The sequence below is a fragment of the Protopterus annectens genome, chromosome 9.part0 (assembly GCF_019279795.1).
Source record: "Protopterus annectens isolate FY-2018-M chromosome 9.part0, PAN1.0, whole genome shotgun sequence".
NCBI lineage: Eukaryota > Metazoa > Chordata > Ceratodontiformes > Protopteridae > Protopterus > Protopterus annectens.
This window is the reverse complement of record NC_056743.1, coordinates 284,550,130-284,568,244: the sequence shown is the minus strand read 5'-3', so window position 1 is coordinate 284,568,244 and position 18,115 is coordinate 284,550,130. Positions and strand designations below refer to the sequence as shown.

At 42.2% G+C, this 18,115-nt stretch overlaps 1 protein-coding gene across 6 annotated transcripts in view; it reads left to right on the top strand.

Moving 5' to 3' along the window:
- Positions 1-18,115, top strand: part of ABCC8 (ATP binding cassette subfamily C member 8) — a 2,552,355-nt gene that overhangs the window by 869,333 nt on the left and 1,664,907 nt on the right. For all 6 annotated transcript variants that reach the window (XM_044082872.1, XM_044082868.1, XM_044082869.1 and 3 more), the window contains one exon: positions 2,045-2,209. In XM_044082872.1, coding sequence (XP_043938807.1) covers positions 2,045-2,209 — 165 coding nt within the window. The remainder of the gene's footprint in view (positions 1-2,044; positions 2,210-18,115) is intronic.

Genomic DNA, 18,115 nt, shown 5'->3' with positions numbered 1-18,115 from the left:
CTGGTCGGACTTTTTACTTTTGAGATTCCAAAATCTTGATGTTTTGAGTTCGGTATGTCAAAACTCGAGATTTTGATCTTTCAAAATTAAAAAGTGGACCTATATATTTATTTTTAAACTAAAATACCTGAGAACCTAGCACTCCTTGCAGGGTATAAATTGCAGCAACCATTGCTACAGTTTAAAAATATTTTTTTTAACTAAAACCTGGGCACCGTAGACCTCCATGCAGAGTATAAACTGCAGCAACTGTTTACTATAGTTTAAAGTGAGAAAGTGTTTTTTTCCTCTAACTAAAGCCTGAGTGCTGTATCACTCCCTGCAGGATATAAAATGTAGCAACTATTGTCTACATTAAAAAATAAATTAAAAAAATTATTATTATAATAATAATAATTATTATTATTGTTGTTTTGTTATTGTTGTTATTATTATTTACAAAAAATGTGAGGAAGGAGGGTATGATTTTTTGGAGAAGGAGGGAGAGAAGCTACGTGATGTACCTGGCTACCTGGTTGGTGTGCTAGTAGAAGGAATGGGCTTTTTTTCCTGCTCTTCACTTGAAGAGCTGGGGGGGGGTCACTTGGATTGCATAATGTCTGCAGGAAACATGGAAGCATCCTGCAAGTTTTGTAGATGTCCCTTGCTCTTGACTTGAAGAAAGCACAGTGTACTGGTTGAGCCATCTACTGTTCTGTAGAGGTGTGGTGGACCATTGCAAGTGCAACATTGTAAAAAGAAAATGGTCCCATCAGTTGAGAATCTAGATGATTTTCTATGAAATCACCTGAGCAAAATCATGTATTCCTTTAAGCAGGCAGGATCATCCCATAGATTACTAGTACAATGGCAACATCTTTTAGAAAGTTATGTTGATAAATCTCTATTGTATTCCCATCTTTGTATGACAATAGTAAAGCAGGAACATATACAAGGGAGTGCCTTCTTGTATATAGTTATGCACAAAAGGATTTGGGTTCTGTATGTTTGTATATGCTTTATATAGATCAGCATTAATGTTAAAAAAGAAAAAAATGGCATGGTTGACACATTTTGTTTCAATGTTTCTTGGAGTTGGCATATGAAGGATGTTATGATGTGTTATCCATGTTTCTTTTTTGAAAAACAAACACAATTCTGTTAAAAAAAGAAAAATAAAGGCTGCCGTGCATAACTGTTTTTTCAAGCAATCCTTTCTGAAAATAGCTGAAAATAAATGAAAACTGCCAAGGCATGAAATATAGGTTTTAAGGTTTTTCAGATGCCTTAAATAAATACCATTATCATATTGCTGCCTTTTCTCAAAAAATGTGAGATCAGAGATATAAAACCCCACTTCCTTTTAGTGTGTTTCCCAGATGATGTTACTTTTATTTATCAGAGCATCATTTCGATATTTTTTTCCTGGACACTGATATTTATTTAGCAGCTTGCATCTCTGTTTTTAGAACTCCATTTACAGGTCTGTGCAGACGACAAGTAGAAGTTCAAATTTAAATGATGCAGTCTTATCTCTAGTGTAAGCTCAGGTTGGCATTTTGAGAAGACTTGTAGTAAGTGATGGCGGGAATGACCTGTCCCATTAGTTCTGTTCTACTTGTCAAGTAATTGTGGCATCATTTTAAGTAGACCTGATAATACCCTTCAGATGCATTTGGTTCCTGTTGAAGGTATGGAGTGTCCAGCACAAAACACACTACATGATTTACATATTCTCTACAAAACTCCTTATAAGCTGTCAGCTAATATAGTGGTAATAATGGTTGGCATTCTGTGCAAAAACTCGCAAGTCTGAGAAAATATTGGTAACATCTTTGTCCACAAAGGGTAACTTCATTTTATATAGTTTTTTACAGGTTGGTGTATTTAAGCTTTTGTACATTTAAATATGTGGTCCACTAGTTTGTATCAGTATGCAAAATTATCTTTAATTTATTAAATATAGGTAGCTTATGTATCCTGAAATTCATATTTATTGTTTTCTGTTTTGATATATTGTTATCTTTTGTAGGGTTCTGACAGATTTTTATGCATTTTCTTGTAGGTAAAATTGTTGGGTGTTTATTTCATTTCTTCCCAAGAGTTCCTAGCCAATGCATATGTTTTAGCTGTTCTCCTGTTTTTTGCACTACTTCTTCAACGAACATTTCTTCAGGCGTCATATTATATTGCCATTGAAACTGGGATCAACCTAAGAGGTGCAATACAGGTATAGTACTTTACATGTGAAGCAGGGATCTCCTATCCCTTTTTGATATTTTTCCCATTTAAAATTTATATGTATGTGTGTCTAATTTTAAGATATATAAATTAATATGAATTTTACAATGTGTTGCACAAAAGTCTAACAACTGAATGTATATTTTTATCCAGTCTTTGTATTTCTGTACTTTCCTATATGTTTATAATAAAGCATGATATTTGACACCTGGTTGTAAGATGTGTACAGTACAAGTTACATTTAAAGTATGAATTGAAGAGTCAGGTGGTTTAATGATATTTTACATCACATAAAATATAACTGCAGAAATAAAAAAGTACCCGATGAGTAAAATATGAATATTTTGTGCATACAGTTTGCATGTACATCTCTCCTGGTTTTCCTTAGACTAATACTTTTCCTCAAAACAATTGCGCATCTATAAAACAGTTATAAGAAATTACCAGTATGTCAGTTGTGTAACAGTTTAGAATGTCTTCATCTAATTATCAAGAAACTACTATGTTTATTTTGTAAGATAGGAAGGTGCTTGCATGAAACAATGCATTTATTTAGAGATTGTATGAGTTCAAAATTTGAGTCATATAGTTATCCTAGCCACATTTGTTGTAATTTATTGTATAAGATATAGTTTAACCACGTTTTCAGTAAGAAGTTCCAAACAGATCAAAAATAACATTGAGGTGATATCATTTCTGATCAAAATGGAAGAGAAATGTTAACATAAAGTACATTAAGAAGTCAAGGTAAAAGTAAAAAGGTCCTTTCCCTCTCAAAAGTCCTGTTTTGTATTTTTAAGAATTCTGACTTGTTTGACTATTCATAACTTATGCATTATTTAGCTAATATAGTTGTGATGCTTTGCATCTTTATAATGGGAGAAGCACTGTTTTATAGTAAACTATAAAAATAAATTAATTGTACCATGTATGTAGGAACTACAGTCTAATACTATTCATTTTGTTGTTATGTAGCTTAACTCTAAAGGCCTAATCCTGCAACACCATTTACTTTAACATGTAGTCTCTGAAGAGAGATAACTGTAACACAAATTGTGACATCTGGGTCCCTTTCTGTAATCGTAATTTGTCCATGTAGTGGCCTCTTTCCTGTGAAAAAAATAACACAGGACTCATACTTATAGGTTCATAGGTTCATACTAGGCTATCTGCCCTAGGGCATTTATAAGCCTAGCCAGAGTGTGTTTGGCTTTCGCCACCCATTTTAAATTCATTTTGCTATGCCCTTTTTCGAGGTTAGTATACTGTGCCTCTGTCTAACAGTGACACAGAAGTGATACCCGGGGTAAACCTACGATCTCCCATCCACTCATCAAGATTCCTCTTGAAGAGAGTCAATGAGGGATTCTGCCTAACCTGGACTGGGATTTTATTCCAGAGTGAAGGGAGCCTCTGGGTTATGAATCTGTCCCTCCGGCATGTCGTATTTATTTCAGTGCTGAGGTTCAAGTCTCTCGAGCGCGTAGCTCGATGGGATTTGGATTTTCTGAGGTGCAGCATGTCCATTAATTCCGGGTTGGACATGGCTTTATATGTCAGGCACAGATCGCCTCTGAGCAGGCGGTATGCCACTGAGTAGAGCTGGAGTTTCTTTAACCGGGTAGCATATGGCATCTGTTTGAGCCCTTTGATCCTCTTGGTGAGGTACTTTTGGGGTCTTTCCAGTTGCTGCAGGTGTCTGGTAAGGTACATCCCAAAAGGGGCATTGTACTCAATTATGGGCCTGATGAGGGATGAGTAAAGAGGCACGATGACCTCCCTTGATCTAGATGTGAATCCCGTCATGATTAGGTGGGCTATATAAAATGTTTTTCTAACCACTTTGGCCACGTGGTTGTCAAATGAGAGATTGCTATCAACTTGGGTCCCCAGGTCCCTAATTACTTCTTCTGTACTTAATGGATTACCACCTATGTGGTAATTTGTGGGCACTTTGTTTTTTCCAAAGGGGATGACTATACACTTTTTGGCGTTTAGCTTGAGGCCATGGCTCTGGCACCAGTTGTCTGTTTCTATGAGGCCCTTTTGGAGGATGCTTGTGTCGGCTGGAGAGTCGATTATGGCACCCAGTTTGCAGTCATCTGCGAACTTGGTCAGCCATAGTCCTTCCGTCTTGGCCTGTACCTCCGAGAAATTTATACCGAACAAGAGAGGTCCCAGGACTGAGCCTTGTGGGACGCCACTTGTAACTGGTTTGTAGTCTGACATGGCTCCAGCAATTCTAACCATGTGGGTTCTGTCCTTGAGCCAGTTTGCAACCCATCTAGTGACATAGGGGTTTATATTTAAGCTGGTGAGCTTATCTATAATGCCCAAGTGGGGTATTGTATCAAAGGTTTTTGCGAGGTCCAGGTAGGCTGTGTGGACCACCTTCCCCTCGTCGATGGCCTTGGTGACTGTTTCAAAGAAATCATCCAGGTTTAAGAGGCAGGATCTGCCCTTAACAAAGCCGAACTGGGTAGGATCCAGTGTCTGTAGGTCCCCAATATCTTTGTTTATGAGGTCCATGATGATCCTTTCCATAGCTTTGCAGACCAAGCTAGTCAGGCTTATGGGGCGATAGTTTCCAGGATCCATTGAGGCACCACCTTTGTGGAGAGGGAGCACTGTTGCTGTACGCCACTCTTTGGGTACATATCCTGTAGTAAGGCTGAGACTGAACAGTAGTTTTATGTTTGGGTTTAGCTCTTCTTGGAGTTCATGTAGGAGGCAGCCCGGGACACCATCTGGTCCCATTGATGCTGTGTTTTTTGCTTTGGAGAGGGCAGCTCTTACCTGAGCATCTGAGATGTCAGGGGGGCAGCACTCTGCTGGGATAGATATTTGCCCTTTTGGTGGGGGGGGGGGTTCCGCTGAACCTGTCAGCTAGGATGTTGGCAATGTCTGTGGGTTTGGTGTATTTTTTTTTCATTTTGGACTAATTCTGAGCATATCTGGGAATTCCCACCCAGGTTCCTAACATAACTAAAGAAAGCCTTGTGATTATCCTTAGTGTCCTGTGCAATTTTTCTCTCGAAGCTGGCCTTAGACGATTTTATGAGTGCCTGTAATTTTTTGCTAATACTAATCAGAGATGCCTTCCCTTTTTGGGATTTTGCTCTATCATGTAGTAGCTTCCTCCTTCTATTGTGTAGTTTGTTTATGGCTGGGGTCCACCAGACAGAACGTCTGCCTTTGGAGGATTGGGTCTTGGTTTTATTTGGGATTGCATGATCCATGCATTCCTGAAGGTGTTCATAGAATGCGTTTATAAAGGATTCTGCGGTCTGGGCCGTATTTCCCACAGGCCTGGGGGCTTTGAAGGATTCCACCTCGGTTTTGAGGAGTGTGAAATTTGCTTTAGAGAAGTTTTTCACTGTGGTTTTCAGGGCAGGGGGTGGAGTCGGGATGTGAATATCCAGTGAGATTAGTTTATGGTCTGATCTTACCAGTGAGGGATACACTTCTGGTCTGGAGCATAGAGTCCCCATGACTTGCTAGTTATTGACATGGAACAGAAACAGTCTCCTTTATATGTCCTCTGTTCCATGTTTTCTTTAGTTCTTTGCAACAGTGTCTCCACAAAGATGAATGCTGATAATAGGTAAATACATGTACCTTGGCAACATAAAAGGCCTCAGCATATACTATCCTCAGGATTCAATAAAACATTTTTCCTTGCCAGAATAGTGCAGCAGCTTCTGCATGGAATATGGCTCCCGATCAATTCAGTAAATAAAGCTGGGGGTGTGCACGAGCCTGCCAGCAGTATTCTGGCACAGACACTACTGAATAATGCTAATTACCTCATTTGCTGGTGAAAACCATGCAAATGAGGTGAATTAGTGATTCAGTAAGCAGGCAGGCATCCATGCCAGAACAGTGTCCGTTGCAGAAATTTATTTGGTTACTGACCGTGTACATTTCTGCAAAAATCAAAACAGGGGCATGACAGCTCAAAGTAAAGCATGTATTATGATCATTAGGCATGCCAATGGCCAGAAATATGGCCATTGGCATGGAAAAGAATTGCAAAATTATAAAAATCAAAGTTTATTTTCTTTGGTCCGATTTCGGCCGTTTAAGCATAGCACAGCAGCATGCAAACAAGATCATGCAAAAAATTTTTAAAAAATGTAAAAAATCAATTTAAGTGAAATCTGCATTTTGCCATTATAGTGCATAGCATGCAGAATCAAAACAATAACAGGTAACACTGGTAGCTAAGGAGAAAGGCTCTGGTGTAGTGGTGTAACAAGGGACTAAGGTAGTGGGGTATGCATACGAGCAAATTTTACTGAATACCAAAATGGGAGACCATTGTTTGGATGCACCTAACCATTTAGGAGCTGTAAGGCAGTAGTGTAAGCAGGAGAAACAGCTGACATGAAAAGGGTGTGTGTCATGCTTGGTGCAAGCACATTGGAGCCCCACAGCTTCCATTTGAGCTTAGCTAAGCACATCAAAGCAAGGGAGTGTGTATGAGGTTGTATTTACTTATTCCATAAAATGAAGAGTGTGTTCATGTCCAGGGGAGGGCCATTTCTGCTTAAAAGTGCTTACTGTAGCTAAACGGGTTTGCGTGGCGCACACCGGCTCTTAAAAAAAAAACGGAAATAGCAGAACTCTTTACATTTGGGCAGTGGGTTTGCACGGCACGCCGTGGGGCTTAAAAGGGGTGGAAATGGGGAAATAAAATGGGAAATAGCACAATAAAAGCAATCAAGTGCAAATCATATAGCCGGCAGGTGGAATGCCAATCATACAGGCAGCATCTGCAGCACAACAGTATAAACTATGCAAACACCTTTCAGTCTCTTTTTTTCTACAAACTCTGCACCATGTTGTACACACTTAGGGGAATTTTAACTGACAAAATGTTAGGGGCTGCTGTCGCTTTGATACATCAGTTTATGCTAGAGGCTGAGAGCGGTGAGGAGGATAATGCTGTCAACTGCCCCAGACTGAGGAGGAGGAGAAGAGTGTTCATACCCAGGGTAACCTACCAGGGGCTACATGATCTGGAGATACTAGTGGGCTACAGGGTGGACAGGGACATACTTCAGCAACTCATCGAGCTTTGCTGCCCTCACCTCAAACCCAGAGCCAACAGAGGGGAACCCATCCCAGTGGATACCAAGGTATGTTATAGCCTTAGGAATACTAGCTACAGGCACTTTCCAAAGACCTACTGGGGACATCATGGGGGTCTCACAGACATCTGCATCCAGGGTACTCCACCAGTTCTGGGTGCTATGCTACCACATGCCAGTGAGTACATTTACTTCCCCAGCACCCGTGAGGAGAGGACCACCAAAATGCATCTCTTCCACCCATGTAGCAGACTACCCGGAAGTACTGGGTGCCATAGACTGCATGCATATCCACATCAAAGCACCACCTGTTGAACAGGGTAGGGTCTCCATAAACTGCAAGGGCTTTCACTACATCATGTTCCAGGTCATATGCAGTGCCCTGGGCATTATCACTAATGTGTGTGCTGGCAGCCCTGGAAGCTATGAGAAGTCCCACATCTGGCATTCCTCACAGCTGTACCAGGGATTTGCTGGGGGGATAGCCTGTATGGCCATCTGGTGGGGATGCTGGCTATACACTGGAGCCGTGGATGATGACACCCATCAGAAATGCACACACACCCACTCAAGAATGCCATAATGAGGCACATGCACAAACCAGGATCATTATAGAGCATGTGTTTGGGATGCTCAGGTCACGGTTCCGCTGCCTTGACATATCTGGTGGAGCCCTCCAGTACATTCCAGCCACATGTGCACACATGTTCATAGTATGTGCCATGCTACACAGTATGAGCCTGTGTAAACAGCTGCAGCAGGAACAGCACGGGGAAGGGCCACACAGCCCACCACCATTGCCAAGGTCCCCACAGGCACAGAGGGACTCAGAGGAGGAACCCCCTGAGCCAGTTTCTGTAGGCAGACTGAGGCATGCCCAGTATGCCCTGGCCTTGGCAAAGAGGTAACACATAGCAAACACACTGACACTGTAGGGACCCAGGGACTGACCCTCTCTCTGACTTACACACACAGTAAAATGGATGCCACACACATCACACTACCTGTATCTTACCATGTATAGGCAGTGTACTGCATGCATCCAACATAGGCAGCCCTCAAGCACCATCCTTACAACTGCTGCTGGCACAAGGTAAGTCAGTCTTCTTAACAATAAATGAATGGAGTAGTATGTTCTGGAACCATATCTATGGTATCGCTGCATGCATGCAAATGAATGGGGTGGCCTACTGGGATAGCAGTAGACAACTGGCAGCTATGTGAGACACAAGGAAATGTTTGCCCAATACTGGCTTCCCCACACTATTCAGTAGTACCTAAGGTAAAAAATCCCACTGCAGTATATGTGGCGGGGTCATAGATTACAGGCATGGATGTCACTGTGGGGGTCCCATACTCACCCAGCAAGTCAGCCATAGAAAACCATAAAGAAATGTCTGGCAAAGGCCCACAAATGGTGACAATGATGAAATAACCCCCTATAGGCTAGCACAGTGATAGCACAGCAGGTCATGCAGTTGCAGTAAGGCTCTGAAGGGTAAGAAGTCTGAAACTAAAATGTAAACCATTACAATCTGTCCTGTGGTCTTACGTGATATGCCAGTAGTCTCCAAGACAGGACACAATACTATGCTAAATGGAACCAAAATGTAAAGCAGATATCAGCACAGTCTGTGCAAATGTGTGCAGTTGACGGGTGTGACCCCCCCCACACCCATATTCCCATACAAATGCAGTAACGTATGTTTGTAGGGAAATAGCAGCAGAGCACACATTGACAGGGCAGTCCCAATCAACATGACAACTTGCTGCATGTCCACAATATGCAGTGGTCAGTGAGCTATGTATATGTATGGTTAATACTGCCAGGATGTGGCCAGCACTTACGGCTATTGTGTCATAGTGGCCTAGGTACAGTACTGTCTTTGACAGGGCCATTGTCCAAGAACTGCAGTGCCAACTATTCTGCATGTCAGCTACACCTATGGTGGGAGTTGTACACACTGTCCAGATATCAATATCTGTTAATGTAGGAAAGCTGTACAGGTCATGGACATGGGGCCATACATATGGACAGTACACAGCTTGGAGTAACCTACACAGTGCTTACCATACCTCTCAACTGTACAGAGCTATTGCAGAATGTCCAGAGGTTTGCATCATATTTGTGGTCTGTATATCATGAAATAGTGGTTGTCTGGACAATTCAGTGGCAAATCAAGCAAGACTGAGGTCAGAAAATAATGACAGATTGTAGTGTCAGACTTCATACCCTATAGAAACATGCATGCTAATGCAAAACCTGTTATTGAATCACCTTTCTAGGATTGTAAGGCCAATACTTAAAAATGTTCCCTATATTTAGGCCTCTATCCCCAATTACTTATGGCTTTGTCCAGATGTCTGGCTCTTGGAAGTGGAGAGGTATGATGCCTAGCAGGACAGCAGGTACCTGAAGGTCAGTGTACTCCCAGTGTATAAAAGGCTGCCACCTTTCTGTGTCAACACTGACAACATGTCACTGGCCAACAGCCATACCCCTGGAATGACACAGGTTGTCACAGAAGGAGCACAAGTATGCCTTGTATATCTGTTCTGCTTGTCCTAAAATTGCATTTGCCTGCCAACTATTTGCAAAACAAGAAAGGGCCATGTCAAAACAGCAATGACAGACAGTGGGGAAGCAGACATCATACCCATAAGAGCAAACAAGCAGTTACCAAACTGGTCTCTCAACTGTCTATGTTTGACAGAACATTATTAACACCCTGTCCCCATGTGTGAGCCTTTGTCTGACTGTCATATTTGGGCCTGTCCAGATGTCAAGTCTGTGATGGTATGACAGCTAGACCCACATGTAGCCTCATAATAACATGTAGCAACACAAACCGTCTAAGGACCACAGCAAATGGAGTGGTGCAATGAGGGACAACCTGTTAAGTAGGTACACTCAGAGGTGTGAAGTCCACAACCTTGTGTGTGTTGTAACAGCATGTACCCCGCCCACATCAGAATTACAAATACATAGCAGCCACTGTGGCCAAAGCCTGTGACTGGACTACAGAAGGACAAAGAGAAACACATAAGGGGAAGGGGAAACATTGACCAGACAAATGGAGAATATGCACACCAGAACAGATTGTGCAGTAACATAGGTGCCATGCAGTGTAAGGCGTCAGTAAACATCACCTGCAAATACACATCACACACCCATGTAAGTGGAGATCTGCAACAAAACAAAACCCAAACAATGGACACCTCAGAGGGAAAATCCCATGAGAACTTCACAAACGTACACACCACAAACCATGTAGACTCCACACATCAGGGTCTTGAAAACACTAAAGCCTTACCCCAAACCCCAAACACCTACCCTACACAGATAGGCTAATAGCACTGACCCTCTACCCTGTTCTATACAGACTCTGCTAAGGTGACCCCTGTCTGGCATACAAAGCAATCCAGACCCTGCCTTGATGGGACTGTTGCTCATCTGGAACTCAAGGCCCACTCCACCAACCTGTAGGTGCAGCATTAACCTGGGCTGTGATATCAGTATGGCTTGTTGGTGTGACAGATATATGTAGCACACACTCCCCCATCTGTGGAATACACTCCTTATCAACAGCAAGCCAAGTGCCTCAATACCCCTATTGATATGCTCCCTCTATAAGTGCATGGGAAACACAAAATACAGTCCTGTGATCCCACCTGTGTCCCTGCTGGACATGGTATGTGTGTGCTGACATGTTGTAACATAGGCTACACTCTCATCTGCATGGGTTCATAGGTTCATAGGAGTTTACTAGGCTAATGGCCCTGGAGCCTTTACAAGCCTAGCCCATAGAAGTGCCCTGGCATTGTGCTGCTCAATGTTAGTTCCCAGTGCCTATATCAAGTAGATCCACTGGAGTGATCCCAGGGTGAACTTTCTGTTATTCATCCCGGGGTGAACTTTCTGTTATTCATGCACTCATCAAGATTTCTTTTGAAGAGGGACAGCGATATGCTCTGCTTGACATGTATTCTATTCCAGAGCATGGGCAGTCTCTGGGTGAGAAACCTGTCCCTCCAGCATGTTCTGTTGATTGTGGTAATGAGGTTGAGGTCTCTGGAGTGTGTGGAGTGGAGGAATTGGGATTTCTTTAGATGTAGGTTTTCTAACAGAGCTGGGTCAGACATGGCTTTGTAAGTCAAGCAGGGATCGCCTCTAAGTAGGCAATATGAGAGAGGGAATAGCTGGAATCTTTTGAGTCTGTCCATGTAGGACATGTGTTTAATGCCTAGGATACTCTTCGTGAGGTACTTCTGTGGCCTCTCCAGCTGTTACAGGTGTCTAGTTGGGTACATACAAAATGGGACATTATACTCGATGATTGGTCTAATGAGGGAAGAGTAGAGAGAGACGATGACCTCTTTCTTCCTGGATGCAAAACCATTGGTAATGAGATGTGTCACATAGAAGGACTTTCTGACCACAGTGGCAATGTGGTGGTCGAATGAGAGGTTGCTGTCAACCTGCCTCCCTAGATCTCTTATAACACCTTCAGTGTTCAGTGGGTTCCTATTGATGTGGTAATTAGTGGGAACTGAGTTTTTACCAAAGGGGATGACAATGCATTTTTTTTGGTGTTAAGCTTAAGGCCATGGTTTTGACACCAGTCATTGGTCTCAGTGGGGCCTTTCTGTAGGATGTCTGCATCACTTGGGGAGTTAATAATGGCTTCCAGCTTGCAGTCATCTGCGAACTTGGGGAAACAGAGTCCCTTTGTGTTGGCCTGGAGTTATGAGAAGTAAATGCTGAGCAGGAGAGTACCCAGGACCGATCCCTGTGGGACTCCACTCGTGACTGGTCGGCAGTCTGACTTGGAGTTCGCTACTTTCACACTGCGTGTTCTATCTGTGAGCCAGTTTGCAACCCACCTAGTGATATAGGGGTTGATGCCTGATTTGGTGAGTTTATCAATAATTCCTGAGTGAGGAATGGTATCAAAGGCCTTGGCCAGATTGAGGTAGGCTGTTTGCTCTTCCTTACCTTCATCCACAGCCCTGGTGACTGACTCAAAGAGGTGAACCTTGAGCAGGCATGATCTCCATTTCACAAAGCCAAACTCCAAAAGTCACAAAAGACTGAACACTGCTGGAGTCAAACACCTTCTGTTTATTAAAACACCAAACACACAAAGTATGAGCGCTTTCGGGCCTCTGCCCTTCATCAGATAAAGCCTCTCACAAAATCCAAACTATTTAAAAAACAAGTTAGCCAATGAAAATGTGTAAAAAATCAATAAAAGACCCGCCTATTTTTAAGGGCGGGTTTCATAGGAATGACTTCATTAAGCCCAGGACTCCTGTGAGCCATAAGTTCAACTATCCATTTTGATTCAGCTAATTCAGTTAGCTGTTTAATGTCACCCCCTCTTTTATTCATTCGCACATTCACTATCACTCTAAATTTAAAACCATGCAAAGGACAAGCTTCCAAATGTCTATACAATGCATTATGTGTGTCCCCGTTCCTGATTGAAGAGAGGTGCTGTAGGATTCTGACTTTAAACATGCAGTTGGTCTTGCCTACATAAAAACTGGTGCAGGAATGACACTCTGCCAAATAAACCACATTTGTGGTTCTACAGGTCGCTTTCCCTTTGAAGCTGAATGTCTTCCTGTAACCGGATGTACAAAGACATTACTACTGTCTATATGATTGCAGGCTTTGCAGGAGCCACAAGGGAAAGTACCCTGTCTGTTGGTGGACATGCCACTACTGATCGGTCTTATATCCTTACACAACAAATCCTTCAAGTTTCTATTCCTTTTATAGCTAAACATAGGTTTATCACCTATGATGTTTTTCAAACTAACATCACTGGTCAAGATGTTCCAGTTCCCTCGAATAAGTTTACAAATGTCGCCAACATTACTTCCATAAGTCAACAATAACCTAGGATCACTTCTGACAGATCTTTTATATCCACCATCCGTATGCGTCAGTGTGTTACCCAGCCATGGTTTATACCTGTCCTTTCTGTAACATTTACTGATATCTACCTTGCTGTTCACAACCTGTCTATTATAACCCCTGGTGTAAAGACATTCCTTCAGAGTGTCTACTTCTTGTTCAAACGTATTATCATCCTTGCTGATTCTGGAAATCCTTGCTACCTGCCCCTGCACTATGTTGGAAAAAGTGTATCGGGGATGCATGCTATCATAGGAAAGCAAAGTATTTTTCCAGCAATCTTTTCTATATAGGCCAGATGAAAAGCCTTCCCGAGTCAAGCAAACCCTGACATCCAGAAAATCAACTTGTGTACATGAGCTGTGGACAGTAAACCTCAGAAAAGAAGTAGTGGTATGCAGGTATGAAACAAAATCGGCTAATGAACTGTCATTGCCTCTCCAAAGGATAAAAATATCATCTACAAAACGCATATACTGTATAATGTGATCCTTCCATATCAAATTACTCAACACATTGTTTCTCTCCCAATAGGACAATACAAGGTTTGCATAAGTATTGGCACAGGGGGTGCCCATGGCTACCCCCTGTGCCTGCCTATATACTTGTTCCAACCCAAAGAAGACGTTGTTCTCCAACACCAAGCTGAGCAATCCCACTATGGTTTCAATCTTCCATGTGGTAGCACCCAATTCAAGCAATAACTCCGAGATAGCATTGATGCCATAACCATTACCTATAACGGTAAACAAACTCTGTATGTCCATAGTTACCATAAGTAAACCACCATCAAAAACACCTGTATAAGCCCCTAAAGATTTCAAAAAATGTCCCGTATCTAATAAAACATTATCTAATTTACTTAGATAGGGTCTCAACTCACTCTCCAACCAAATGGAGATGTTCTCTGTCACCCAACCCCTCCCTGACACTATGGGTGGGTCGGTCTCTGACTTGTGTATTTTCGGTAGAGCTTTAAATACAGGTGTCACTGGTTTGTCTATCCAAAGAAATTTAAATAGATCATCATCTATCAGATTGCTGTGCAAGAACTGGCGTAGACTATTGTGTACCCTGTCTATCACTCTTTTCACACCCAATGGGTTTATCGGAATGTAGGTGTCAACATCCTGCAATAACTCTTGTAGCTTACAGTCATACCAATGGGTGTCCAAAACCACTACAGCACCCCCCTTATCCGCCATTCTAATGGTTAAATCTGCATTGTTCCCAAGGTTATATAATGCTTTCCTTTGTGCAAATGTCAAATTAAAAAACCTGCTATGTGTCTCCTCCTGAAAATATTTAATCAAATCCTGTTCACATGCATTGATAAATAGATTCATAGCTGGTGAAAAAGGGGGGACAAAACTGCTTGGCTGCCTTAATACATGAGCACTCAAATCATTCACTCCAAAAATCTGCTTCAGTGCTAAATTACGACAAAAGACCATGAGGTCCATTATAACTTCATTATAAACACATGACTTACTGGGCACAAAAGTCAGTCCTTTATTTAAAACAAACTGTTCATCTTCAGATAAACTGTAAGATGAAAGATTAAAAATAATACCAGAATTGTGCGTATTAGTCAGTGTTGCAACCTCCTCCTCTTGTTGTAAGATCTGTCCTCGCTTCTCGATCGGTTCCAGCCTCCTTTTTTCTTGACCGGAGCTGGCAGCTTGTCCAAAAAATTCTTATAACCCTGTGTGTGTTTCGGTCTGGCTCCTGTCTCATTATCTCCCGAGACACGAACTGACCCCATAGGTACAACCTCTGTGTCTGCAGAAGCATTAGTATTGGTGACCGTGATAGCCACAGCATCCCCTGTGGCAATAGTCATAGCAGACATGGAATCAGCAGACCTATATGCTGATGTACTTGTTGTTCCGACCAGACCATCTGCTGGCCCCTCCTGTGCCAATACTTATGCAAACCTTGTATTGTCCTATTGGGAGAGAAACAATGTGTTGAGTAATTTGATATGGAAGGATCACATTATACAGTATATGCGTTTTGTAGATGATATTTTTATCCTTTGGAGAGGCAATGACAGTTCATTAGCCGATTTTGTTTCATACCTGCATACCACTACTTCTTTTCTGAGGTTTACTGTCCACAGCTCATGTACACAAGTTGATTTTCTGGATGTCAGGGTTTGCTTGACTCGGGAAGGCTTTTCATCTGGCCTATATAGAAAAGATTGCTGGAAAAATACTTTGCTTTCCTATGATAGCATGCATCCCGTTACACTTTTTCCAACATAGTGCAGGGGCAGGTAGCAAGGATTTCCAGAATCAGCAAGGATGATAATACGTTTGAACAAGAAGTAGACACTCTGAAGGAATGTCTTTACACCAGGGGTATAATAGACAGGTTGTGAACAGCAAGGTAGATATCAGTAAATGTTACAGAAAGGACAGGTATAAACCATGGCTGGGTAACACACTGACGCATACGGATGGTGGATATAAAAGATCTGTCAGAAGTGATCCTAGGTTATTGTTGACTTATGGAAGTAATGTTGGCGACATTTGTAAACTTATTCGAGGGAACTGGAACATCTTGACCAGTGATGTTAGTTTGAAAAACATCATAGGTGATAAACCTATGTTTAGATATAAAAGGAATAGAAACTTGAAGGATTTGTTGTGTAAGGATATAAGACCGATCAGTAGTGGCATGTCCACCAACAGACAGGGTACTTTCCCTTGTGGCTCCTGCAAAGCCTGCAATCATATAGACAGTAGTAATGTCTTTGTACATCCGGTTACAGGGAGGACATTCAGCTTCAAAGGGAAAGCGACCTGTAGAACCACAAATGTGGTTTACTTGGCAGAGTGTCAGTCCTGCACTAGCTTCTATGTAGGTAAGACTAACTGCATGTTTAAAGTCAGAATCCTACAGCACCTCTCTTCTATTAGGAACGGGACACACATAATGCATTGTATAGACATTTGGAAGCTTGTCCTTTGCATGGTTTTAAATTTAGAGTGATAGTGAATGCGAATGAATAAAAGAGGGGGTGACATTAAACAGCTAACTGAATTAGCTGAATCAAAATGGATAGTTGAACTTATGGCTCACAGGAGTCCTGGGCTTAATGAAGTCATTCCTATGAAACCCGCCCTTAAAAATAGGCGGGTCTTTTATTGATTTTTTACACATTTTCATTGGCTAACTTGTTTTTTAAATAGTTTGGATTTTGTGAGAGGCTTTATCTGATGAAGGGCAGAGGCCCGAAAGCGCTCATACTTTGTGTGTTTGGTGTTTTAATAAACAGAAGGTGTTTGACTCCAGCAGTGTTCAGTCTTTTGTGACTTTTGGATTTTCGTTTTCTTTCATCTGACTGAACTTTGGTGAGGCACTTAACAATATTTGTGACTTTTCAGACAAAGCCAAACTGCATGGGGTCCAGAGTTTGGAGATTTTCTATATCTTTATTAATCATGTCCATGATGAGGTGCTCCATAACGCTACATATCAGACTCGTCAGGCTAATGGGGGAGATAATTCCCAGGGTCTGTAGTCACTTCCCCTTTATGGAGAGGATGACTGTAGCAGTGCACCATTCAGTAGGGACAAAGCTGAGGTGAGGCTGTGACTGAACAGGGCACACGCATGTGGTGCCAGTTCGCTTTGTAGTTCATGTAGAACACATCCAGGAATATTATCGGGTCCCGTGGAAGCTGTATTCTTGGCCTTGGACAATGCAGCTTTAACCTTTGCTCCAGTAATGCTGGGTGCCTGGCATTCTTCCGGTATTATGATTGGTCCTTTAGGGAGGAGAGAGGGGTAAAGTTGGCACTGAATCTGTTGGCCAGTATGTTGGTAATAGCTGTTGGCTCAGTATAGGAAGTACCATTGTGCAGTAACTTAGAGCAAATCTGGGTATTGCCATGGAGGTCCTTGATATAACTATAGAAGGCTTTGTGATTGTTTTTTAGTGTCTACTGCAATTCTGCCTTCATAGCTGGCTTTAGAGGATTTGATGAGGGATCTCAATGTTTTGTTGAGGCTAATAAGGGAGTTTTTCCAGTCTTGGGACTTCACCTTTTTCTGCAACAGTTTTTTCTTTCTGTTGTAGAGTTTATTAATGGCAGGGGAACACCAGATTGGCTTCCTTGGTTCTGTTGGGTATGGCTAGTTCCATACATTTATGTATATGTTCATACAGTGCATTGGTGTATGATTCTGCAGTCATCCAGCTATTTTCCATTGGCATGGGTGCCGTGAAGTTTGCCACCTCTATTTTTAGTCAGCCTTGGAGAAGTTTTTCAAGGTTGTTACCTCGGCGGGAGGCAGGGTGTATGGGTGAGATATGGATTTCCATGGTGATTAGTTTATGATTGGATCTGACCAGAGAGGGATTGACTATTGGTGTAGAGCAATGGTTGCCCATGTTAGTAATCACCAGGTCAAGGATGTTGCTTCCTGTAGTGGGGTCAGAATGAGCTGGTCCAGGGAATTGGAATAGATGAATTCCAGGAAGCGTTGGTCCAGTGTATTGGTGCTTGAGTAGTTTTCCCAGTTGATGGAGGGGTAGTTGAAGTCTCCTAGTATGAGAGTGTTGTGTTGGACCTTGATAGATTCCAATGTGCTTAGGGATGTGGAGTGATAGTCTAGGGACATGGTAGGGTACCTATAGCAGATTATGACCTGGACCGCCATCTTACCTAATGTTAGTTGTACCTGACGTATCTCAAATGTGTTATGCTGGGCTACTAGTATAGAGGTGTGCATATCCTTTATGAATATGGAGACTCCACCCCCTTTGGAGCTTTGGTCTATGTTTTGGCGCTGAAAGGTGTGGAATGAGTTATACCCTGGTAGCACAGGGGTGCTTTCTGCTGCTTTAAATCAGGTCTCCATTATAGCA